We start from the raw sequence: 26,010 nt of genomic DNA, 5'->3' as shown, positions 1-26,010 counted from the left end.
AACCACAACTTGAAAGCAGTCAAGCTCCTTGGCATGGTGGAAACATCAATCCTCTTAAAATTTCAGAAGAATGAGATTTTCAACGGCATTTTGAAAAATAAAGCAAATTAGCAAATTTACAATAATTTTACATTTGATAACAAATTAGGCTCTCACCTGGAAAGACCTGATGCTTCTATAGCTATTTCTCACATTACATAAGCATTCTTATAAACTAGAAGATAGTTTCAGCAGACCCTAAGGCTTTTAGTGCATCAAGTAAAGCCCTTAATGCAAGTATTATCATCAGTTTAGTGAATGAATTACCAGTAGAATTTAAAACAGAATTAAAACCTCCCTCTTTCCTTGCCTGTGTAGCTTAAAAATGTCTACAGTTATTCTTTCAGAGACAAAAGAAATACTTATCCATTACTCTAGTTAACTAAATCATTGATTATATACAGACAGCACATAAAAGTATACTAACTTCGTATAAATCAAGATTTTGCAGTTTATTGCAGTTTTTTACAATATTTGTGGGGGATTTTTTTGGTGTAGCTTGACCTGAAATCATTAAGACATATCTACATCACTTTTTTCAAGATTCTTTTATCACACAGTGATCGATTCTTTACATTCATTTTCTGTAGATCTCTCCATTCCAGTTTTCCAGAGTTCATGAGTACTGACATTACTGAGGAAGTACAAGTTCAAACACACCTATACACAAACAAGACAAACTAGACAAAATATTGCAGATAAGGCTACTTTTTTTTTTCTTTTATATCTATAAATTTGTTTCAACCAGGCACAGAGAACTTTGGAACACAATATTGAAAGCCATCTACAACAACCTTTGCAGCTTAGGTGTTTGCAAATTTCCCAGTCAAGCACTCACCTCTACAGCTTTAACAATGTATACACTGATCTTTTATTTCCTCAGCACTTCAAGTGAATCATCCCCAAACACAGCAGCTCTAAAACTGTACCATATTTACCAGAGTAAGAATACAGATGGGCTAATTAAGTGGCACCACGTTCTCTTGAGCTGTGTGCTTTACTTCAAGACAGAGCTGGCTGCTCCAAGGCCTGGCTCACTCACAGCAGTGACAAACATGCACAGCTGAGCACTGAGGCCCAGCCTGGGGCACAAGAGGAAAACATGCTGGCTACAGCAATCAGAGAACCAGGACTTGCACATGTAACTTAAGAAAAACTGCATTGTCAAATGGTACTTCTACATGAAGTTCAAGCACAAACCTTTTCCCTAATTTGCAAGGAAGGTCTGAAGGACACACCACCCCCCAAAATTTAAAGGTGTTTAATTCTGCACATTCAATTCCACATTAAATCACAAAATAAACACTTGCTTTTCACCCGTTAATTTAACGAAAAACCCTTACAATTTAAGATTAGCAAATACATTCCCAATCTAAAGCCTCATGTAACATTATTAATTATAGGTGTCATTAAAGAAATGCTCTCAAAACATACATACAATAGATGCTGTGGGTAAAGGACACAGTGAACACATTATTTCATTCTCTCTAACAAATACCTAGTGATTATGGGCAGTGTTTTAATGCTGATGTTAAAATTACATGATTCTTATTCTTCCAGTCCTGTCTTATTTGTAAGAAGAATTACAATTTCAAAAGTGCACATACAACTGTGAGAACTGTGGAAGGGAGGACTGTGAAGAGTACAAATTAGTGCTTGTTCCACATAGGTGCTGCTATAGGTCCCTGTGGAGCCCTTTCAACGGTCACAAATTCTTCAGGGTTGTCAAATGCTTCATAGTGGACTAATAAGTCTTGAATAGCACATTCCTCAATCTGGAAGGAAGAGAGAGCATGTATGTCAGTGTCAGGTCTACATTTATACCACAGGCACAGTTATGAACTGGCTTTACTGTCCCTGAATGCATGAGATCTCCTAATCAGGAGTGGTAGATGATGCGTTCTTCACACAACTTGAAGAAACCTCATTTTTCAGGCCCTGCTCCTCATGGGAAACTTGAGGCACTTTGATATCTCTGGAAAGGCAAGAGAGCTGGACACAAGCATTCTAAGACGTCTCCCCATTGGTAAAAAATTCTTAACACACATGATGAAGGAGGGATCAAGGGAGAAATTCTGATGGATCTCATACTCACTAAAGAAAAGGACTGGTCAGGGATGTGAAGGTTGAGGGCAGCTTTGGCTGCAATGACAAAAAGATGCTGGAGTTCAGGATCCTGAAAGCTGGGAACAAGAGAAATAGCAAACAACTTGGGACTTCAGAAGAGAAGATTATGAAGGCATCTGCTTAGAAAAATTCATGTGATTTGGTCCCAGAAAGAAGAAAGGCTCAGGACTGCTGGTTGATTTTAAAGACACCTCAGCCAAGCTCAAGAGCAGACCATGCCAATGAGCTTCCTAGACAAGTAAGAATGGCAGGAGTGGCACCAGCTGAAAAAGGGAGCTTCTGACAAAACTCAAACAAAAATGAAGCCTACAAGACATGGAAGCAGAAAGAAGTGATACAGCAGGAAAACAGAGACATTGTATGACCACACAGGAAAAGAATTAAGAAAGTCAAAGTCCATCTGTGGTGAAATCTGTCAAGGAACATGAAGGGCAACAAAACAGGCTTCTACAAAAGATAACATGGATCCACTACTGAATGAAAAAGACATGGAAAAGGCTGGGGACCTTTATCTTGGCCTTAAGTGTAAAGATTGGTCTCCAGCAATACCAGGCCCTGGAGATCAGAGCTGGCCAATATGATAGCAACACCACTCTCAAAAAAACCTTTGAAAATTGTTACAATACAGGTTGATTCCTCAGGACTAGAAGGAATCAAATGTCATTCCTACCTTCAAGAAGGGCAAGAGAATCTGAGTGACCACTAGGTGATCCCCAGGAAAATGGCACAGTTTCATTACTAAATAAGAATTAAAGTGGACAAGCTTAAGAACAGATCTCATAAATGCCATGTGAGACAGACTGAAAACTGGCTGAACTGGTGATCTCAAACGGTTGTGACCAGTGGCACAAAGTACAGCTAGAGGCCAGTCACCAGCACCAACACTGAGACTAGGGCCAGTACTGTTTAACATCTTCACCAATTACACACAGGAAGAGACACTGCACCCTCAGCAAAGTTAGGAGCAGTAGAGAACTGGAAGGAGTGGTTGATACACCAGATCATTGTGTTGCCACTCAGAGAAACCCAGACCACGCTGGAAAAAGTGGGCTACAAGAAATCTCATGAAGTTCAAGAAAGGGAAACACACCAGTACACACTGTAGCTGACAAGCAGGAACACAGCCTAGCATAAAAGGAGCTGGGGTCAGGGTAGACAATTTAGCCTTTTAGCCAGCAGGGCATCCATATGGCAAAGAAAGGTGACAGCCTCCTGTGCTCTTTTAGGGATAGCACTGCCAGAAAGATGATGACGCTTCCTCTGAACTCTGCACTGGTGAGACACACTTCAAGTGCTGGGTTTACTTCTTGACCTCCAACTACAAGAGAAACATGGATATAACAAACAGTCCAGTGACATGGCATAAAAATGATTAAGAGCCCAGCACATCTGACATTGAGGAGATGCTGAGCACACTATACTTGTTTATAGTGTGGATAAACAAAGGCTTAGGGTGATCTTATCAAAACGTATAAATACCTGCTAGGAGAGAGAGAATAAAGACAACTTTCCTGTGCAGTGATAGCCAAAGACAGGAGAACAGGCAATGGGCACAGACTGAAAAACAGAAAACTGCATTTAAAAATATTTTTTGGTGTCAGAGCGCTCCCTGGAACAGGTTTTCTAGACAGGCTATTTGTCTTCACCCTTGCAGATAATCAAACGCTGCCTGCATGGCTTTGAGAAACCTGGTCTAAACTGACCCTGATCTGAGCAGGGGTTTAGATTAGACAATTTCCAGAGGTTCCTTACAAACTCAACCATTCTCTGATGCTGCAAATGCATTTATCATGGACACAGCCTTTTTGACTTTAATAGAGGCCTACCTTATCAAACAGCAGTGTAAAGTTTTTATTAAATTATATTTAGTATCATTATGTAAATGACATGTACTAATAGATAATACTAATAATTGATCTCTGAAAGAGTCATTGGAAACTCCTTGTGTTACTTTAGAGCAGCAGTAACTTAGCACTTTACCTGGATCAATGCCAAAGGTTTTTCTCTGCTCCTAATAAGAGCAGCTTCTTGCTGGCGCTCTTCCTCTACAATAGCTGAGAACATGACAGGTGCTATCACAGGAGAGCTGGCTGGTGATGCTGCTGACCAAGGACTGCAAAAAAAACAAAACACCAAAAAAAATCCAAACATTGAAGCAACATCAAGGTCAGCACAACACACAGTAAAAAAGCCCCAGAACCTAAGCCACTACCAAACTTACTTATGACTCTCCTGTGGAGAGACCTGCTGTGGAGAATCCAGAACATCGTCTTCCAGACCTGGGTTACTTCTAGTATTGCACCTGCAGACAGGTAGGAAAGGAAAGGAGAAGTTACTGGCAGAGCATTCTCCTACATCACACTGTGAAATACAAAACTGGAGTAGGAAATTACAACAAATGTGTAGGGTTTTGATAGAGGAAAGGCATTAGGATATAATGCAGAATTTGTTTCTAAGTGTGATACTGTGACTGAAAAAGACACTGATTCTCATTTCTAACTACCAGATCCTAATGGAATTTCATCTTGGGCATTAATTCTGGCATTTCCAAACGTGTATATTTGAAAAAAAAAAAAAAAATTAATTTCTGGTTGTTTATTCAGTTTTGCTTTTTTACATGTAAATTAGCCAACTGAGTTATGTACTAACAGCACTGCCTATAAAAGTTGGCAATTAATAAGAAAGAACAAAAAACTCACGATAAAAAGATTCAAGATTAAAAAATTAAACTGTCCTGCATTCAAATTAAGTGTTTCACACAAAAGAGCCAGTGCAACAATCTCACTAGAGTAAATTCTTTGAGTGTAAATCCATAAATTATGGACTTTCAATCTATTTCCTGTAACCACCACTCACATTCACAAGAACAGCATAAAACTAACATTAACAGAATAGAAAAAAAAATTGAAATATTCATATAGCTCCTGACAGGAAGATATTTTATTCAGTCACAAAATGTTAATCTCTCAACAAAAAGACGTTCACATTTGTTACACTGTATTCATTAAGAGACAAGTATATTTGTCAGAAAAATCCTACACCAGGAAGAGAGGGCCCTATTCTCATGATTTAATACTTATCTTTGACAGGATAGTTTTGTAATTTCCAGAACCTTAAAAAAGCATTACAGCATACCGTGAAATGCTAGCAAATATTTTTTGAACTATTCTATGCCACTGCAAACAGCTCTAAGGGTGTTGCTGTTTCAATAAATCACTCTCAGTTTTCTTTAACACTCTGGTAATCCTTTGTAAGTGACCACAAACTCTTGGATAAAACAGAAAAAAAATCTATAGAAAGTTAAGAGAATTCCAGTAACTACCCAGTTCTCTGTCTGAAATATTTTCCCCAGAACACAATTCCAAGGATAACAAAAAACATGATTCCTACCACTAAGCAGTAAGGGCAAGATCTCAAAAAATCTGAAATCTAACTAACATCCATCATCTAAAATAGATTTAAAATAATCATGTTGAGCTTTTTGTCACAAAACATAATTTTCCTCACAAAACAAACACTGCACATTGCCAGGTCATGCATCCTTGTACTCAGTCTGAAAAATATGGACTGAGTAAATGGACTACGAGATGGGTGGAAAACGGTCTGGAAATGGATTAGCTGTACAAAGCCCAACTGGAAACCAAGTACTAGTGGGGGTCCTCAGGGACTGATACTGGAACCAATCCTGTTAAGCATGTTTGGTAGAACAGAATAGAACAGAACAGACCCTCAGCAGGCCACAGCTGGCTGTGGAGAGGTTGGGGACAGTGCACATTCTGGATCCCAGGCTGCCTTTCAGAAGCTCTCAAGAGGCTGAAGAAATGGGCAGCTGAGCACCAATGAATTTCAAAGGCAAGTGCCAAGTCCTGTATTTGGAAGAGAACAGCCCCACGAGGCAGTACAGGCCAGGACTGACTGGCTAGAAAGCAGCAGAGAGAATGCAGAACCTGCAGAATCCTGGCTGGCAATTCCTGGAAGATGTTACCAGCATGCTGGGCTGTGCAATACTGCAGCAAGGCAGGCAGAAGTGATTCCTCCCCTTTATCTGTCTGCATACAGAGTATCATTCTCAGGTTTGGGCTCCTCAATACAAGAAGGATGCTTTCAAATTAGAACAAATCCAGGATTAGGAAGAATGTGTTTTGTTAATCCTAAAGGGAGGCAGAAAGGGGGAAATCTCATTGCTTTCTTCAACTATTTAACTGCAGGATAGGGAAAAGATGAAGCAAGAATCTTCTTAGAGGTGCAGGATGACAGAATAAGGCAACATACATGAGGCAAAATAGTAAATCTCAGACAGTTAAAAGGGAAAATAAAAATACCATATAGAGATGAATATCCACTGAACCATGTTGCCAAAAAAGTCTGGGGTATCTTCACACTTTGCAGCAGTCACAACTCAACCAGACCAGGTCCTGAGTAACATGATCTAGTTGGACTTACTTTGAGCAGAAGGCTAAACTACAGAATCAAAATTATTCTGTGATATTAAAGCAGGGCACTGTTTTTAGCTGCATCCAACTCTGAGGTCCTCAGCAGAAAAAAACATGGACCTTGCTGCAAGTCCAGATGAGGCCACCAAGATGATTAGAGGTATGGAGCACTTCTCTATCCAGGGAAAAACTGAGAGAATTGGGTTCACTCAGCCTGGAAAAAGGAAGGTTTCAGAGTGACTTAATTGTTGCCTTCTAACAGGAAGGGACTCTGCAAGAAAGATGGAGGAACTTTCTACAAGCACATGTAATGTCAGGACAAGACTTCAAACTGAAAGAGCGCAGGTTTAGTTTAGATGTTAGGAGGAACTTCTTCACTGTGAAGGTGGTGAGGCACTGAAGAGGTCCCCCAGAGAAGCTGGGGATGCCCCACACCTGCAAGTGTTCAATGCCAAACTGGATGGAGCCCTGAGCAACCTGGTCTAGTGGGAGATGTCCCTTCCCCTGGCAGGAGGGTTGGAACGAGATGATCTTTAAGGTCCCTTCCAATCCAAATCATTCTATGATAAATTAGCTTCCAGCTTTTATTGCACTTAAAGATAACAGCACTGAAAAGCAGAAAAGAACCAAAGAAAAGGAAGATGAAGAGGAGACAAAGGCAGTCTTCTGCCCTTTTATACTGATGTTATCTCTCAATTTTATCTCTTTTTCCACCTGATTTAATAATACTCACCTTCTAGCACATTTGACAGTAACTGATATGACAGCTAAACTCTTCTTGCCATTCTCAATCCAAAGAACTCATAGCACTGCTATAAATGAGCCCAACTGGATTGTTACACTTAATAAACCTGATGACTTCTATACAAACAAGCCAAAAAACCCAAATAACAACCAGAAACACCTCAACAGGAATTTCCCAAAACTGGAATTAATAGTTCAGCATCATAGCATACCCTAGTGATCAGTTAAAAGGTAAGTAAATACCTTTATCATTGCCCTCATTTAAAGTTAATGGGGCTTTAAAAAGTAGGAAGAAGTCCAGGTATTTTGAAGCAGTTTGTACATATCCACGTCTGTGTTTCTTGCTAACAAGATACTCAATCCAGATATTAAATGAACTACAGATATTTCAACATGCTAAATTAATTCCTCAGCTGGCATCAAAATGACTAGGAGAAATGTGAGGCTAGCATATACAGGAAAATGGAAAAAAAGCTACAAAAATATAGAACTTGGAAACCTGGAAGTCTTAGAAATTAAGACTGATGCAGACACATAAATGGTTCTGCATGAAAATAAACCAGCCAAGTATCATCAGTACTGAACCAACCTGATTAACTCAATTGGCTGAACTTGCCATGACTCTTGTGTAGCCACCAAAATGTCCCAGCTCTCAGCTCCCTAGTGCTTCTTGAGTATTTGTTCATGAGATGCCAGGTCAGGTTTAGTGCCTCCCTGATCTAATAACTGCTCTCAGAAAAAGAAGACAAAGCCTGGTCTCGTACAGAACCCCCCTGGGTTTTTCTATACCATTTGAGTCATGTGCTACATATTAGCTCATTATTAGCCATGACAGAACTAGGCCATTCCCACACAAAGCTGCAAATACTTGTTTCCACTAAGACTCCTCACTGCTCCCGGGAGTAACACAGTGAAGACAACTCAGGCTGCAACAACGAAGTTATGTCACGTCTATGTTTTTAGCTTGGACTATGAGCTACACATGCACAGCCTAACTCCCAAGGCTGAGGTGTCCCTGGAAACTACACAGCCACATCCATGTACCCCAGCTCTTGGAATGATCTGCCTCTTGAATAAACGTAGTTCAAATCACTGCAAGCCATGACATGGTTTACCCCCAAAAAATTCTGTGTTGCAAAAATTGGAAGGTGACAGTACACAGAAGAATGCTTACATCACCCTCCAAAATACTCTCTTCCAGAGATCTAAGAAAATTGTCAGCTTCGTTAGTGCACAGTTTTATCCAAAGGAGAAAGACAAAGCAGGAACATCAAGTAATGCAAGTACCTTCAGTATCCCATCACCAAGTCCAACATTAACAGGTGAGAATTGCTTATGCTCTACATTTTGTAATTTTCTTCCCTTAAAAAGGAAGGGGTAAGGGTATGGATAATTAATCTTCACAGACAGAAACAGCACTCAAATGCTACAGGTAAAAATCACAGCCTACTGTGACAAAACTGTACAGTCCAAAAATAAGATAGAAACTCCACTCCTAAATTTCAGATAGAGGAATTAGTCACCTAAGCTCTTTACACCTAATAAAAAGAAATAAGCATCTTCAGATACAATTCAAAAACAACCTGAAATAGCTTTGGAGGGGCTTCTTTTCAAAATTATGATAGTCAATTTAGCCATCTACTAGGCTTCCACTAGCTTAATGTGTCATCTTCAGACATTTAATGCATTAGACCTGGACTCAGCTCGAATAGTCCACTTTTGAGAACATGCAGACTGGCCAGGCTGCGAAGACAAGACAGGGCAATGCAAAAGGAAAAGAAATGACTTTATGAAGATTACAGAGCTGTTGTGACAAGGCTAATAATAGGATCCAGTGCAAATTCTCTTATCACCAGCCCTTGGAATCTCCCATATGACGAAAAGTTTTATTATTGTGCTAGCAACAAAATGAACAATACCTGTTCTGCAGATTTGTGTTTCATGTCCCTACAGCTCCACTCACCACAGTAAAGCTCACTTCAGCTTTATCACTCTGTTCCTGAGAAATGCCTCCCCACCACACACACTCCACATGCCTCCTACCTCTCTTCTCTGACACTATCCCACACACAGTGTTCCTACATTTCTACCCTCATTTTATTCTTTATATAGCAGTAAAACGTATAGTACTTCTGTCCTAGGGAAACAACCATTTTTATACAAGCTGAACAACCAAAAGCAAGGCCCAGCAGAACTTTCTTTTCCCTACAGAGGAGTCAGTTATTGGAAGAGAATGGAACAGGAGTTCATAAGAAAAAACAGCCAGATAATGACACAGCTCCTTGTGCACCAACAGCTCTGCAAACTTCTCCCTCAGTGCAGCTGCATAAATTTGAGTCAGACTGCTCTAAAGCTGTGTTGTAAGAAGAGTTGTGTGAAGGATTACAGAAGCTCTCCCTCTTCAGTCAAGAGCTGCATTTAAGCTCAGTCCCTCAGGCCTTTCTTGAGCTATGTTGCAGCTATGGCCAAGCCCAGCTTTGCTGTTCCTGAGCTTGACGGGATTTGCAGGTTTGACGTCAACCTTGCCTGATCCCAATGCACCTGTCTGTGCTCACTGACTGTGGCTCATCCTGGTTTTTGTCACCGAGCCTGTCTTGCTCACCTCCCTCTGGCACACTGGGGCTGTGCCTTTGCCAGGGAAGGCACCAGTCAGCCAGCTGTGCTGTCAACTTGGCTTCTCTACCACTGTGGGTCAGCTGGCCTGCAGTGCTTCCAGATAGTAGGTGGTAAAGTCTGTAAGATTTTCAGGCTCTGTTTTGTAAACGGGTTTGAAATGGAGCATTCAAAGTTACTGATGACAGGGGGAAGGGAAGCAGGTGGGTGGGCAGCTCAGTCATACAGACCCTCAAGAATAAGGTTGAGATTCTGTCCTCAGCTTAGGCCATTATTTTAACCCAGAACAATCATTCTACTGGAGGCAGCAAGAGGATGCACAGCTGAAACATTTTGACCAAAGAGCAATATTGTCTAATAATTCACATGTGCCTTATTTTAGTCTTTAGAACTGTAGCCCCACAATAATTATAAAACACAGTCATAACCAGTGCATCAATATTTTTGTAAGCTTGCTTAATCCATGAAAAACTGCATTTAATTAAGTAATCTTTTCAGAAAACTCAGATTGGGAAATGCCAGAACTGTGTTTGAATAAACTAGTTTTATGCACTCAGTGGTTACTCAGAAATACTCCTTAGCAAACTGATTCATGAATGCCATATCTAAATGCCCATGAATACCTAATTTCTACAAAGGTTAGAAAATACAGGTTTATCATTTTATACATACATCCATATGCAAACAAACACAGATATATTTTGTTTGGAGCCTGAAACTTTATATCTATCTATACATATAGATACACATACAGATCCATCTATATGGATACAAAAACTTTGACCCTGAAACAAAGTATTAGCAGTGGCATTAAATGGCTTAAATCTTTAAGCCTCCTATTCTTAAGAGTATTTCATTCATAAAATCTTATTAACAGAATCATCAGAATAATGGTCTTTTTAAATGACAATTTTATTCTTTCTTATTTCAGCAGAATTTAACAGGTCATTGTGCTTCTTGTATAATGGTTGACCAATTAGGAAAAAAACCATTCTTACCTTATGGTGTTTTGGACTGATGAATCCTCAGATCCTTTATACCTACATCTTTTAATACTAGTACCAGGTGAATTATTCACACTCATACACTTTTCTTCTTCCAGCACAAGATCACGGAATGACTTTGGCAAGGCAGAATGTAATGAAGATGACCTTTTTAAAAACAAAAATGAAACAAAACCACTGCACTTTATATTTGCACTTTCCAAGATTCTGTATTAGTCCATGATTCAGATAGCAAAGAGGCCTTTTTACTTACTAAAAATACATTATTACTTAGATTTTGTATACTGCCATTATCCTGCTACATCTTATTTGCTAAAATAAGCCATTTTGGGTCATATAGTTGAAGAACAGGAAATAAATATCTATGAGAACAGAAGAAGCCAGTAGTTCTGAAATTTCATTAGAATTACAAAAAAAAAAAAAATCAAACCCCAACTACTCCCCCATTCCCCTCACCTCATCCTCTTACAAAACAAACTTTTTTCATAGATGGTTTGTCTTAGATAAGCTGTGGCCTTTCTAACAGCGCTAGTCCCTGGAAAGTATTTTTATAAATCACAGTGCTCCACGTACTGTCAATGTAACACAGGCAGTTTACCACCATGAAAGTCAAGTACAGCTGATCTTTTCTTCCCAAGATACTGAATGAGTTACTTGTACCTGCTGGAGGCTCTAGAAATCCTTTAACCCACAGTAAAGCTAAATAAAACTGATATCCTTCATTTTCTCTTACTTGTCCAAGCACAAGTTACTGAATTAGAGACTGCATATTATCTTTCAAAAATAAACTATTAAGAAAATATAGCAATTTAGCATCTTAGGTATTATGACACTTTCCAAACCCAAAGCCTTTTTGTTTACAGAATTCAATGCAGTTACCACTAGTCCTTGTCTTAGCGATCAAGGATCTGGAATTAATTCTTCAAATATTTACTTACATTTGAGTTTACTAAGCATGGCAGTCCCATGTATTGCAAAATACACAAAATATATTCTGAAAGAATAGCTCTGCTTATTATCTCCTCAAAGAAACAAGAGACCATTTATAAACACTACTGAAGTAAAACAATCTCTTTATACAATGCCAATTGTTTGTGCAATTGCCGTAAGAAGAGCAGCATCTCAAGTCAAAGACTTTCAAACTACATCTAGGTGGGACACAATTTAAGGTAATAAATATGAAGGAATTTTAAAAGTGCAACATTATATCTGAAACATTACAACAAAAGCATCTAAAATCTATGTGTGATGTCTGATGTTATTCCACCCTGGCTTAAGTTTTGATTTTTTTTTTTTTTTTAAATCTAAATACTGGGTTAAAGCAGCACAGAAGATGTAGAAAGCAGAATGGGAACCTCCAGACAGAGGGGCTCAGAGTCATTTTGCACATCCTCTATTCCTACCACCAGCTGGCACACAGAAGTTCAGGCAAGAGTTTGACCAGACCTCCCCCAAACCTATTATACTGAGTGGGCATATGGTCCATGGGATCTGCTCTCAAAACCTGCTTCTACTAATAACATTTTAAGTAGCCTACTTTGATTTGATCTACCCATTTCCATGAAAATTCTGCAATCAGATCCACTTGCAGCAGAGAGCCAAAAAAAAAAACAAAATCAACCCACAAACATCTCCCAAAAAAATCAACTGTGTCATTCTGTTTGTGAACCTATCAAAAACATTTATTTGTGGCTTAAAATTATTTGTCTGAAAAGTGGTACAAAGATTTCCTAACATGTAACAACTCTTAAATTTCAGCTTGTCCTGTCTGATAAATTGTCATTTTTATCTAATTTGCTAAATTACAAAAACTAATTTATACATTTTTTTTTAAAGTGGAATATGACTATGTTCCTCCAAGCTGTAACTGCAAACCATAAAAGCATGAAGTTCCAAAACAGCTGCTGATGTTAAAAATAAGCTGGAATACTGTGAAACCAACAACCTAGACATTAGGATACACAATTGTTAATTCTCAAGAGAGACTTCAAATTTCTTCGTGCCTCTGGTCTTGAAAAGCCGTAGACACTCCTGAGCTTAAAAAAGGACCAAAACAAGTAAGCAGCACTCAGACTCCCTTGATCAAAGCAGGTTTAGAGAACTAATAAAGTCAATATGCAGTTAACTTTAGACATTTTTTGCGAGGTATTACTAGAGCGATATTTTATCTTTCCCTTCTAATTCTCACTTTTCTTCAAGAGAGGAAACACAGATTCAATTTCCCCAAAAATTATGAAACTGGGGAGTTTCTCTTGGTGGAAAAAGGTAGGGCATAGTGTATGACAGACTTTCAGTCAACCAAAAAAAGCCAGAAGGTCCCACACCCTTCTGGCAAGTGTGCTTCACTGCATTCAACGTCCAAGTTGAATATCTGATTTCATTGGAACACAAGTTCTATGGCTTTGACAATATTGCATGTGTGGAAAGCTCAATTGACTGCCAAATGCACTTAATAGTCCACTGTGAATTTAAAGACTAGCTCTGCAAATGTAATATTAGAGTAGATGAGTAACACAACCATTCCACCTTACACACAAAAATACTTTGAACAACTAGCAGGGGCAATCAAATAATTGATCGCTTGCCTAAAGCAGCTTGAAGTTTATTCAATAAATGTTTTCTTCCAACAGCGAGGCCTAATTTTAAAAATTCATATAGCTCCCACTGGTTCTGTGCTTGAACTCTCAAGCTACCGGCATTTTCCAGATTGGCAGCCAGAGGAACGCAGGAGGAACGTGTGGAATCACGCACGGTGACCACATGAGCTTTAGATTGGATTCCATCCTCCTGAAATATACCCTAGCCTTTCCACCTAAGATGGTTTGTGTAACAAAGTAGGCCCAGCTCTTTCCAGAAACTATTTAATCAGAACCTTAAGAGCACAACATACTTTTTGGAGACATTTATCTAGGGATATTCAAAAATCAGTCTTTATTTGCTTTTTAAAAGCAAGGAACAATTCACAGGCAGTTTGCAGTTCCAAGTAACACCCAATAGGTAAAGAATTATCTATCAGAGAGTAGATGAATATAATAGAGTATGAATAATTCAAACTATTCAGGCATAACTTGCCTTTCTTAAACCTCTTCTAGACTGGACCAGACACCTGGTTGTCCTGCATGTGCCATGTTAAAGCACTAAGGATGATACATGAACCTCCCTGGAGCTGAGGTCAGGTTCACAGCCCGTTCTTACCCATGTTCTCCTTCCAATCCTTCTTTAGATGGGTGTCATATTGGCTCACCTCCAGTCACCTGGGCCCTCTCTACTCGACCAGGGCTGCTGGTAAATGATTTAGAGCAGCTCAGTGGTCACTTTCACCAGCTCCCTCAGTACCTTTGGGTTGATCCCATCAGCCCCATGGACCTGTGTGTGTCTAACAGATGTAGCACACCACTGAAAACGTTTTCCCCTTGGATTATGAGGGTTTTATTCTAGCCCATGGGGCTGGGTAGAATGACTGATTTTACTATTAAAGATTGAGGCAAAGAAGATACCAGGTGCCTCAAGATTTCTTCCGTACTTTGTCACTGCACCTGATAAAAGGATGGAGATTCTCCTTCACCTTTGTTTTATATCTATAAAGAATTTTGTCTTTGTTTTTTAGAATTGTTATACTGCATTGTCTTTATGGATAATTACAACATTAGTAGTAAGATTACAAATAGTGGATGGAGTATTATTTTTACTATAATAAAGGACAGAGTAACTCAGTGTTTGCTGTACTCATCAAGATGTGATTCAACTATCAGTTTCTCCTAGCAAATTTTAAGCCTCAGAGCTGTAACAGCCCTGTGACACCTCCATTAGCTAAGGCAAATAATTAACCTGCTGCCTGACCTGCAAAATCACCTGTGTAAAGCAGGCAGCATGTTCTTCAAAGCATTTGAGAGCACCAGTTTTAAGGGCACAAATTCATCCACTCACTAGACTTCAGAAGATGAATCTTGCAAGCTTTGCTTCTCCTTTTGTGAAGGTCTCAATTACTGTTCAGAGATTAGGAAGAGTCTGAATCCTTAAGTGCAAACCAACTCATTGTTTTTCCTCTTTAAAATAAAATTGTGGGCTTTGCCCAATATTATATCAGAACAAATTTAAGGGATTGGGGGAGTAAATGAGACCCTAAATTTTAGTATTAGGAGTACATGGATGAAAATCAATTGAGAAGACAGAAAGCTTAAGAGTGACTGTGATGGATATGCTGAAACCTTTGCTCCTACTGAGGTACAACCATGTAAGCTACAGAGAGAAGAGACTGACAGTTCTTCTAGGGTAACAGTACAAAAGTAATTAGCAATAAAAATCCTTCTTGAACAGAGAAAACTGGAGAAATGGCCACATTTACTTAAATGAACTTTAAGTGAACATTTACTTCCTGCTTCGAGCATGCAAATAGGTATTTATCCAATAATTAAACTCATTAAATTTACATCGTTTGAAACTTCTACATTTTTTGTTTAAGCTTTTATCCAATACCAACAGTAAAAGTGATGAACACAGCATGACTTGAGCTAGCACCTTATTATATTTGTTATAAACCTAGTTCACTGAATAGGTGATAGTATTTTTGTATTTGATACTATGATATTAACCTAAACCCTTAAATTGTATGTGATCAGCATTGTATGTGATATGTGATATGCATCCTTCCATCATAAAAACTTTTAGAAGTATCCAATGCTCCCTCCAGCTCCAAGACACCTAGATAACTTTGTTATCCCTAATTTAGGCCAATTTTGCACTAGTCTAAAGTCATTCCAGACTTTTCCCCAGGAAGGGCTAACATTTTTCTTTTTGTTTTTGACAGAGGAAAAAAAACACCATTCATAACGGTTTTCAATAAACTCTCCCTAACTAAGTTTCAGAGGTTGTTCTCAGTCTTCTTCTTCTATCATTTACTTGGACACCATCTGCAAATGCAACATCATACACAGGAAAGCACCAGATGAGATGCAGTCTTTGACTCAGAACAAAATTTCAAAGAACTCTTAAACTGCAACCACAGCATTTCCCTCCCCTCTCTGAATTTCTACATTATTTCCACATGTAGATACAAATAGTTCAGTCTGCCTATTCAATGTAAAAACTCTCCAAAGAAAAAGAATTGATATTTGATTTATAACATACCATGCATTCCCTAGTTTTGCAACTTTTGTGGGTGGAGGTGGTGCAGTTACCAGAGTGGTAGGCTCCGAGCCACTAGCTACTGATCCATTATCTTTTGCTGCTAGGGCAATCATTTTCCTTTGCTTCTGAGAAAGCTTGATTCCATGAGACACCATTCTGCTGTGAATGGACATTGCAAAAAAGATGTAAGATCAGTGTCAAGTGAGATGACTCTCCTTTAATCCTGCAAATTAAACTGAGAAATAACTTATTTGCTAAACAAAAATTCTTTGCTTAGAACGCCAAAAAGCAAACAGGGGGCAAGGACTCAGACGGCTGGGAAGCAAATAAAAAAAATAATAATCAATTAATATCAAGACTGACAGAAAGAGAAGCATCATAGGAGTATTCTTCACATAGATGTTCATAAATGAAAACATGCAGAGTAGGAGTCAAGTTACCAAAAGAGGACTACCACCAGATTAAGACTATTTTCTAATCTTGTGATTTTTTAGAGACTGTCTTTAGCACCCTTAAACCAAAAATATTCATACATTAAACCAAATTTATACAACAGCACAGAGGCATTTCTTCTATCTGTAATAATTTTCTTTTCTAAGCTACTTGGATTCTTCAGTCTTGGCTGCTTTGCTTGCAGTTTCTGAATCTTATCTAGCAACCAACCCTTTACCAGGTTCCATGAGTACTGTCCTAACTCTCCTTTATAAGAAAGTCACAGTTCAAAAGCCATGAGAGTCACATCCTGTTCTCTTCCATATGTACCACTTAAACAATACTAGGTTTAATACCCGCCTTGTTAAAAAGCACATTTATCTCTGTGTCTTTTGGGATGCTTCTACAAGAAGGAACCACACTTGTTTCTATCTGAAGAATTGTCAGCATCAAGACACAGGTTCCGGGAGAGGTCAGAGAATGCAAGACAAGAAATGAACTTCTCAAATCCAGTACTCACAAGTAATTTCCAAAGTCCTACAAGAATTAATTCATTTTGGTCAGAAACAAAAAGGTTCAGCAGGATAGGCCACTTATTTAAATACTAGCTCACTCACTCTTTTGCAGTAGTTGACAAAACAAGACTAGAGTAAAATAAAGGGATACATTTTGTATGCTCAAAGAAAAACAACATAATGAAGTAAACAAAGCTGTTCAAAACCAAATAGGACAACTTTTCTCCTGCTTTTTTTAAACTGAATGGTCTAAACCACTAAGTAAATTCATAACAACTTAGCCTATCACACTTTTTTATAGATTTTGGTTTTTTACCAACCTTGAATTTGCCTTTGGCATGGTTCCACACTTCTGCATACTTTCTTCAATTTCCATGATGGTTCTCAGATCCATAGCAGGAGGGCTGGCAGGGCTAAATAAAAAATAAAAAGTTACCTTACAAGGCACTAATTTTTACTTACATTCCACAGTTCCAGCCCTCACTGAAATGCTCTAAATCATACATAGGATTGGTAACTGGTTGTATAATTTATGTCTATTTCCTCAATTATGGCAAACCTCAAATAAAATGTTTCTGACAAAACTTTTATAAATATATACATTTTTAAGAGCACACTATAAAAATACTTTCAAGACTCATTATACTATGAAACAAAAAGATGTGAACTATGATTACTCTAGAAAAATTAGACCCCTAAAAAAATTAGATATGTCAAACTATGATTACTTAAAAAAAATTAGATAGCTAAATAGGGATACTTATTTAGTAGTAAAATGCTCATGTTAAGTTATAGAGAGACACTGCTTGCAGCTCTGTCCTGAAGGTTGAATTAGATCTCTCTTTGAAGTATAGGATTAAAATTATTTCACATGATAAATAAAATAGTTTTTGCAGTCAGAGTGCTACACAACATCAGTAATATTCTCAGACTTCACATATCAGTTTATTTTTCATACATGACTGAATTTTAAACTTTCACAGAAATGAGTATGAATTAAATCTAGACATTCCCAAGCTTTACAAAAACTATAAATTAAAATACGTGAATTTAAAGGCAACTGCAAATTAAACTGCATTACAACTCGATTCAAAGACAGGCTTTGAAATAAAACATAACCAGCACTCCAAGTCTTCTTACAGATAAAAAGTAAACTCAATTTTTTTTGTACCAGTTAAACCTGTGGTGTTGACTTTTACAGCCCGTTTAAGTCTAAAGGCCTAAAAAGTCTCAAAGTACAGTGGAGCTTCTAAAGGCTTCAAGCATGGTATGATTCTACAAAAAACTCTCAAGAATTTTACACAGTATTAACCAAGTAGGTGTTATAAAAACAGATATTAGAGATACAGACTGGAAGCAATTAAAAAAATAAGAATAATATATATAGCATTGCTTTTCTCAATTCATAATTACAAAATGGAGTCCTTTTATTAAATTACCAAAATCTAGAGTGCATGTGTCAAGTAATGTACAACCATTTTGAAGAGCAGATAGCTTTTTAGTCTGAATAGAACATTATGAGCTTTCACTACCAAGTGTAAAACAGTGACTGTAAGTATTACTGCACCTGAAGCTGGTTGCTACCCAATTGGGAGAGCTCGCAGAGTTGTGTCTGGCACTGGGAATGGACTGAGGAACAGACTGCATCAATGCTGATGCTCCCTTGTATGACTTCATCTCCTTATTAGGGTGAGAGGCTTTCATATCCTGACTGCATACTTTGTCCTTCATCTAAAAATCAGGCAGAAAATTGTTGAATAAATACTACAAACACTGAATTTTATTTTCTTACTAAAATAAACAATAACTCCTCAAAGTTGTCTACTCCATCGTAAGTACAACAGCTTCACAGAAAGACTCTAAAATACAAACTCTGCTTTTGAAGGACTAGTTAAACACAAACAAAAAAATTGCTAAGAGGAAATCCAACCTGAGTCCTCTCTGGATGAAATCCTTTTGTGTAGTCAGGGGACTGCAAGTCTCTGGGACTACTCACTCCTGCATAACTACCTTCAGAGTCAGATGTTAAAAGTTCTGGTAGTGATTCTACTGAGTTAGCTTTATCCAGTTTTACTGAGCCTAGAAATAAGAAAAGATAGTATAATTATTAAACCATGAGAGCCAGAGTAAACAATGCTTAACAAACACAAAAATTATTCACTCCATATGATGAATATAAAATAAGCAAAGTTTACCTTGTCCAGAATAATAGTCAGTGGTAAGTATAAGCAAATTTTAGGCTATCCTAAATATTTTTTCAGAATAACATTACTCCCAGTTTTCTTCCTCTGTCTCACTATATACAAATAACACCACCACTTTTCCTTTGAATTCTTCTATCATCTTTTAAAAAAAAAGTTGGCTAATTTATTCTTTATGTTCCAGAAAAAAAGAACACACAATGCATTAACAGAAATGTTCCACATGAGGAAATGTGCAATATGTTTATTTGATAACATACATGTTTTTATCTGAACTTTGGGCACAAATTTCATATGACAAACACCCTTTAAAAAAAAAAAGCCTTAATCTTAAGGATTCGCTATTTATATTCAGCTATAGTGTTCAGTAGAAAAGAAGTAATCTTTCTAAGATTTCCTTCTTGAAATACAGAAATTGCATTACATATTACACTTTATGTTCTGTTTTTATACTTGAAAGGAATCTCTTTCCCACTGACCTGTAGAGGCTGGACTCTGAATAATATCTGATAGATTATATCCTCCAGAGCTGTCAGACCGTTTTCGTGGCTTCTTTTTTGCCTTAGTTTTTGCTTTTTTGAAAAGGGCTTCCCTAAGAAGGAAAAAACAAACAAACAAACAAACAAACAAAAAAACCCCAAAGAATGCATTAAAGCCAAAGAAACTGAGCTTCAGAACTACCCATGTTATGTTTTTCAGTCAGCCATAGCAGTTATACTTCAAGCAGTAGTACCTGATCTCAGAAGCTGGCAATAGCTGCTTGCTCCTGCTTTGCTTATGCACTGGCACAACCACCTCATAAATTATTCTGGTGGGGGGAAAAGAATTCAGGAGGAAAAGAAAAAATCTCTTTCCAACCTAGATTAGCCTCTGGACTATTATAGTGCACACACACTACTGCTGAGACAGTGGAAGACACAGCTGCTGCATAGGCTGGCACTGCCACCTAGGTCAGATTAAACCTGCTACACATCACAGCAACTGACATAAAGCAAATAACAGACAACTCTCCACTTTTTTTTTCTCTTGCTTTTTTCCTGAATGATTGAAGTTCAATAAATGCCACAGTTGGTCTCACTTTTTCCCAGTATAAACACTACCATCATGATAATACCAGTTTTACAATAAAACAGACACAGGGTGATGTTACCTAAATGTCATGTGTTCATATATATGCTATTAGGAAAAGTGCTATCAAACAAAAGGCCTCTTTCATTTTAACAAAACTACTAGATATTCAAAATTACATGAATTGCAGCTACAGTGCACTATATCAAAGCTTCTTTAAGCAGCTTTTTGTGAAGTAACTATATAATGACTTAATAATTCCTGCATCACTATCTTACAATACTTGGGGGTGCCTATTTTTCAATCCTTGGACTACCCAATTCCCTAGAAGCTACCACTCAGCCTTGAAAAACATTAAAAGGCTTGAAGTCGAATACAAAATAGCCTCTCAGTTTCCTTGATCTACTAGTTCTTACCTACACTAGTTCATTTAATGCAACATTTCTGACACAAGTGTTCAGAACAGTTCACAATACTGCAGGTGAGGCTTCTTCTGCATGCTGACATTGTATCCCACTATTCAGAAACCTGTTACCAAGCTAGACTATCACAAAGCTCTGAATTTCACTTGACAATTCTGTAAGAAATTTAGATTATCACAATTTTTCAAACAGATCTATTCAAGTCTGTTTTTTCCCTTTTGATTTCTTCTAATGCAGTGAAGTACAATGAGCTGCACAGTTGGTCTCACTTATATACAGATACTCTCATCGCACGCACAACTCCCAAACATCGCTGTGAATGCTCATTTTGCAACCTTTACTCACATGCTACTTATAAGTTGAAAGTGCTCTGCTGCAGTTTTGCAACATTTTCAAAGACTTCAGGAAACCGAAAACAGTCTTTGAAATCTCCATTTCTTAATACTTCAATTCTGAACTTAAAAGAAGTCAGGCACCAATGCAAATGGGGATTAACACCACACACAGTTCATCTAGTTAAAAATATTGATGAAAAACAGATACTTACTGAGAATTTTGTTCTGTATTCATTTCTTCTCTTAAAAAGACAAAGTTCTCTCCATCTTCAGGCTCAAAAGAACTTATGTCAGGTCCATCTGGATAGGGAGTAATTACTCTCCTGACCATAGCTGGAATCTGCAGTTGTAAAAGCATTAAGTTTCTCTTAAATTGTATGCTAGCAAATTAGTGTAAGAGGACCAAAACCAATCGCCATTTAAAACACTTTCACAGATCAGGTAATTAATTACTTAAGTTTATAATCTTAAGTTAAATCTGTAAGCAAAATTGGAGAAATATCTTAAGTGACAGACTTGAAATGCCTGTTTCATCTATTGTTAACTTATGGCAAAAAATGCTTCAAGGTTTTGTAAACATTTATCTTTTACAGTTAGAGAATATTGGATCATAATATGTCTTGGCTTTCACCATTGCATTACAGTTCAATTTTTGCATTATTCTTCTTATTGATTTTAACATCTATACGATCACCCTGAACTCTTCAGCTTTCTTCTTCTTTCTTCTAAGTAAGGGATGCTCTTTTCCATTGCTTATGCTGTTCCATGCAACAATTGTTAATTACAAAACATTATTATGTTTAATGTGTATAACTAAATAATTTAAAAGACACAACATTGTTGCAGCAGTAGCTAGTGAATAATGAAATATGAACTTCTTGAGAGTGATAATGGTAGCAAGCAACTTTATGTTTTGAGTCAGATGTTCCACTTCAGACTGTCGCCTACAGACTATGCAGGTATCTTTTTATCACTCATCTATTCTCATTTTACACCTAATCACCTTATACTCAAGTTGAACAACTTACCATTTTCCTGTAATAAACTGAAAGATCCTTCACAACTTCATCACTTAAGACATCCAGAGTCCTAAAAAAAAAAAAAATCTTTATGCTTAAAAACCAAATTCATCTTAGCAGCTTATAAAAATATCACATTAATGAAAAATTCAAATTAATATTTTGGATCAATCTCACCTACAGGTATTATCACCTATTCACTGTGGTCAGTCTAAAGGAAGATACTGAACATAAAATAAAAACTAATCAATACCTTTGTTGTAGGGCAGGATTAAATACACAATCTTTCCACCTACCTTTACTTAAGGTCACAGTCAAAATAGACCTACAGTAATTTCACGAATACAAGCCGCACCAATTTGACCAAAATTTTGGTGGAAACCCGGAAGTGCGGCCAATATTCCGGGGCGGCTAATACATTAACAAAATTCTAAAAGCTACCAACACGGAAGTGAGAGCCCGCGGCAGCCCCAAGCCAAGCTGGAGCCCGGCCGGCCCCGGCAGAGGTGGGAAAGCCTGGCAGAGGCGGGGCCAGCAGTGTGGGGGCGGGCGGCAGAGCCTGAGCCAGCAGGGCGGGGCAGGGGGGGCGGCAGAGCCCGGGCCAGCAGGGCGGGGGAGCCCGGGAGAACTGGGGCTAGCAGTGCAGGGGAGCATGGCAGAAGCAGGAAGGCCGGCGGGTGGGGCTGCCTGGTAGCGGGGGAAGCCCAGCAGAATCGGGGCCAGCAGCGTGGGGGAGCCCGGCGGTGCGGGGGCCTGCAGTGCCGGCCAGGGCGAGGAAACGCGGCGGCGGTGCAGATGGGAGGGGGCGGCCGGCGAGCCTGGCAGCGGCGGCAGCGGCTGGCCCGCCGGCAGGGCGAGTACGTAAACGCAGCGGCGAGGCGGCCGGTATGCCTGCCAGCGGCGGCAGTGCCTGGCCCGCCGGCAGGGCGACTCAACGCAGCGGCGGGGCGGTGCTGACGGGAGAGGGGGGCCAGTGAGCCCGGCGGCGGCTGCAGCACCACCCGGCCGGCCCCGCCGAGCCGTGGCGCTGAGCTGGGCCACCCGGCCCCGTCGGCAACCATGAGCGGGCCGAGCCTGCCTGGCCCCGCCCCGAGCCAGTAAAGCCCGCTATGCCGCGATCCTGTTACTAATTGGCCAATTTGTGAAAGCTGTGCACGGATTCTCGCGACGAACGAAAGTGCGGCTAATATTCGGGGTGCGGCTTATCTATTGACAAAGACAGCAACATTGTCGAGGCACCGGAAGTGCGGCTTATAATCCGTGCGGCTTGTATTCGTGAAACTACTGTATATAGTTAAGTTACCAAGAACTGGTCATTGCTTCACCTATTTCTGCATACTGTCTTCCTGACATGTATCTAAATACCCCAAATCTATAGAAATTCTCCATAAAACACACAACACAAGATATTTATGCCAAAAAACAGTATTACAACAATAAACTTGACTCAACCTAACACTCTTGTCCATGCGAGCAGTTCTTGCAAAAAGTTGTCAGGACTTAGTTCTGTCTCAGGTTTCTCAAATTAAAAGTCTTTCTGCCCAACAGTAACATTTTCATATTTTCACTAAAATGTAGATACAGTCTTAATCATAGTAAGTAATGCATATTCTTTCTACCCTTAAAATGAAACAAATCTGAACTCCAAGTAATATTTAAGGCAATATTACCAGGGTCTTCTCTCCAAAATCAAAGGTTAGAATGTTTATATTTTACAAAGAAGTGAAGAAGGAAATTGCTAATATGAATGAACTCTGGGATGCAAGTGAAGTCACTGTGTGATACGGCAATGAAACGCTGGCATTCTGAACTGTTTCAGATCTCTAAGAACTTCTGTAAGTGAAAAGAAGTCTGACAAAAAGAATGGAGACAACAGAGATCTTTTTTTTTTTTTTTTGCTGGCTTTTTTGGTGTTTTTTTTAAGGTTTTGCTAGAAAAGAACTTCAATCAGTGCTGATAAGGCTGGCTCTGAGAAGATATATACTTAGGAAGCAACTTGAAGGCCTATCCAAAAGGATCAAGAAGAGGAAGGCCAGAGCACACTTTCAGCTTCTCAGAACATTACAGCTTTCCACTGTGGAAAGCAAGGATAATAAATTAATTTTTTCAGCTCTTACTGCAGACATCACAGCAATAAGACTACCAGATGGCAGGTCCATCCTCTTTGGAAGTAGAAGCAGCTATATAACACACCTACTTAAAATAGATCAAATATGTATAGTAAGAATCATGTTTAAAAAACCCCCCCCCCAAACAATCCTAAAACAAAAAATCCTCACAATAATCTCCATCCCTCAAGAAAACAACCTCCCAATAGAGGAAAAGTCTCACAGAAGTTTTATGCGTCTTCAAAAACACTTTAAAACCCCGAAAAAGACTAGACTTAATGTTAAAGCTCACCGAATTCAAGAGAGGCTCTTCATGCCAAATTGTAACATATGTTTTTGCACGATAGAACTGGTACAATATGAACAGATATTTAACTAGCTTCTTTCTCCCTAACTGGTAAAAATGAGTCTACCTTTAAACCAGCAGCATCAGGTTGCATTTTAACATTAAACTGTCCATGTTAGTTATTCCAATCCTTTTGGGACATTTAAATTTTAAAACTAATACATACACACAGTTGCATCCCTGCTTACCTTGCTTCAAGCAAAGCTGCCATATTGAGTCCTATGAACTGCAAGCAGGACAATTTTAGCTGTTCAGCATTATACATTGCTGAGAACTCCAACAGCTCAGCAGCATTCTTTAAGGTAACTGCAGAAACAAAACAACAAACTAAATTAGATAACTGGCTGTAGTATCAAGTAGTCGTTTTAAGACTTAATGTGTAGCATGATCTGGTTATTGAAATGTATCACATGCTATCCCATTCCTAGAAAAAATGCTAATGCTCAAACAGCCATAAACTGTAGGAAGCTCCAAGTAACTTTGCAGCAGCTTGTATGCAATGGCTGTTTCACACACCTACCTACAAACAGATCCGTTTCAAAATACTACAACCCATCAATCCAAAACAAAAAGGTAAAAGACAAAAATAGTAAGTTTCATGTACAGCATAAACAGTTTTTAAACTTCCAAATGTTCCAATTTAGTAGAGAAAAAAATAAGAGGAATGAAAGAGGAGAGAGGGAACACTAAATACAAAGACAAAAATAGAAACAGGATTCATTGTATCATATTTTAAAGAAAAGAAATTTAAATTCAATGAAATAAAGGTTTCATTTGGGTTTGGGGGCAGTTAACCTTTTTCTTATTTTTGTACTTTTTTTTACTAAAGAGCATGAGATGAAGATGATGTGTAAGGAATGGATTATGCTAATCTAGAATATCGCTCAGGCTTAAGAAACAATTATTAGCAGCCATGCAATGAACATCAAAATACAATCATATGAAAGGAAGATGCACAAATTCTGTGCTGCAAAAGGCAAGAACATTTAAAAATACCATTTTTTATTCTCTAACCCTTTAAGCATGTGTGGAAGGACTCACGTTTTTCTGCAATGGCTACTTCACAGATTTCTTTGAGTCTGGATATAAGAAGCTGGTCTGCTACCACAAGAACATTACATATGAATTCCACATTTTGAGAATCTGGAAAACAAAGCATCATGTAAACACTGTGGGCAAATCAAAAGCAACTATAAAACATACAGCTTCAATTAGATTTTACCAAAGCACAAATATAATGGCCTCACAAATTTTGATGGGATTTTCACAGCACAAGGAATAGCTTAGAAGAGCACCAACAGTGCACTTTTTTTAAGCAAGGAAAACTGCAGTTTGACAAACAAAACAAAAGGTAGAACAAGGCTGGGGGTACTGCTATCCCCTCAAACCCTAAAGAAAGAATCAAGATTTCTGATTTTTTAAAATATAACTTCAACATAAGCATACTAGGTTTTGAATTTCTATTTTAAAAATCCAA

General features: G+C 38.4%; 1 protein-coding gene across 2 annotated transcripts in view; it reads right to left on the bottom strand.

Annotated features, from left to right (window-relative positions):
* Window positions 1-470: 470 nt before the first annotated feature.
* Window positions 471-26,010, bottom strand: part of IBTK (inhibitor of Bruton tyrosine kinase) — a 55,224-nt gene continuing 29,684 nt past the window's right edge. The window contains exons 17-29 of one of the 2 annotated variants that reach the window (XM_033055428.2): window positions 25,575-25,676; window positions 24,722-24,839; window positions 22,089-22,149; window positions 21,273-21,400; window positions 19,715-19,827; window positions 18,965-19,113; window positions 18,602-18,765; window positions 17,355-17,447; window positions 16,088-16,246; window positions 10,955-11,107; window positions 4,388-4,468; window positions 4,147-4,279; window positions 471-1,814 (exon numbers count right to left, since the gene is read on the bottom strand). In XM_033055428.2, the coding sequence (XP_032911319.1) occupies window positions 1,689-1,814; window positions 4,147-4,279; window positions 4,388-4,468; window positions 10,955-11,107; window positions 16,088-16,246; window positions 17,355-17,447; window positions 18,602-18,765; window positions 18,965-19,113; window positions 19,715-19,827; window positions 21,273-21,400; window positions 22,089-22,149; window positions 24,722-24,839; window positions 25,575-25,676 (1,580 nt within the window). In that variant the 3' untranslated portion in view covers window positions 471-1,688. The remainder of the gene's footprint in view (window positions 1,815-4,146; window positions 4,280-4,387; window positions 4,469-10,954; window positions 11,108-16,087; window positions 16,247-17,354; window positions 17,448-18,601; window positions 18,766-18,964; window positions 19,114-19,714; window positions 19,828-21,272; window positions 21,401-22,088; window positions 22,150-24,721; window positions 24,840-25,574; window positions 25,677-26,010) is intronic. The other variant, XM_033055429.2, reaches the window with a different exon arrangement.

Source organism: Catharus ustulatus, chromosome 3 (genome assembly GCF_009819885.2).
Source record: "Catharus ustulatus isolate bCatUst1 chromosome 3, bCatUst1.pri.v2, whole genome shotgun sequence".
NCBI classification, from domain to species: Eukaryota; Metazoa; Chordata; class Aves; order Passeriformes; family Turdidae; genus Catharus; species Catharus ustulatus.
The sequence above is the reverse complement of the archived record's forward strand: the minus strand, read 5'-3'. Positions and strand labels throughout refer to the sequence as shown.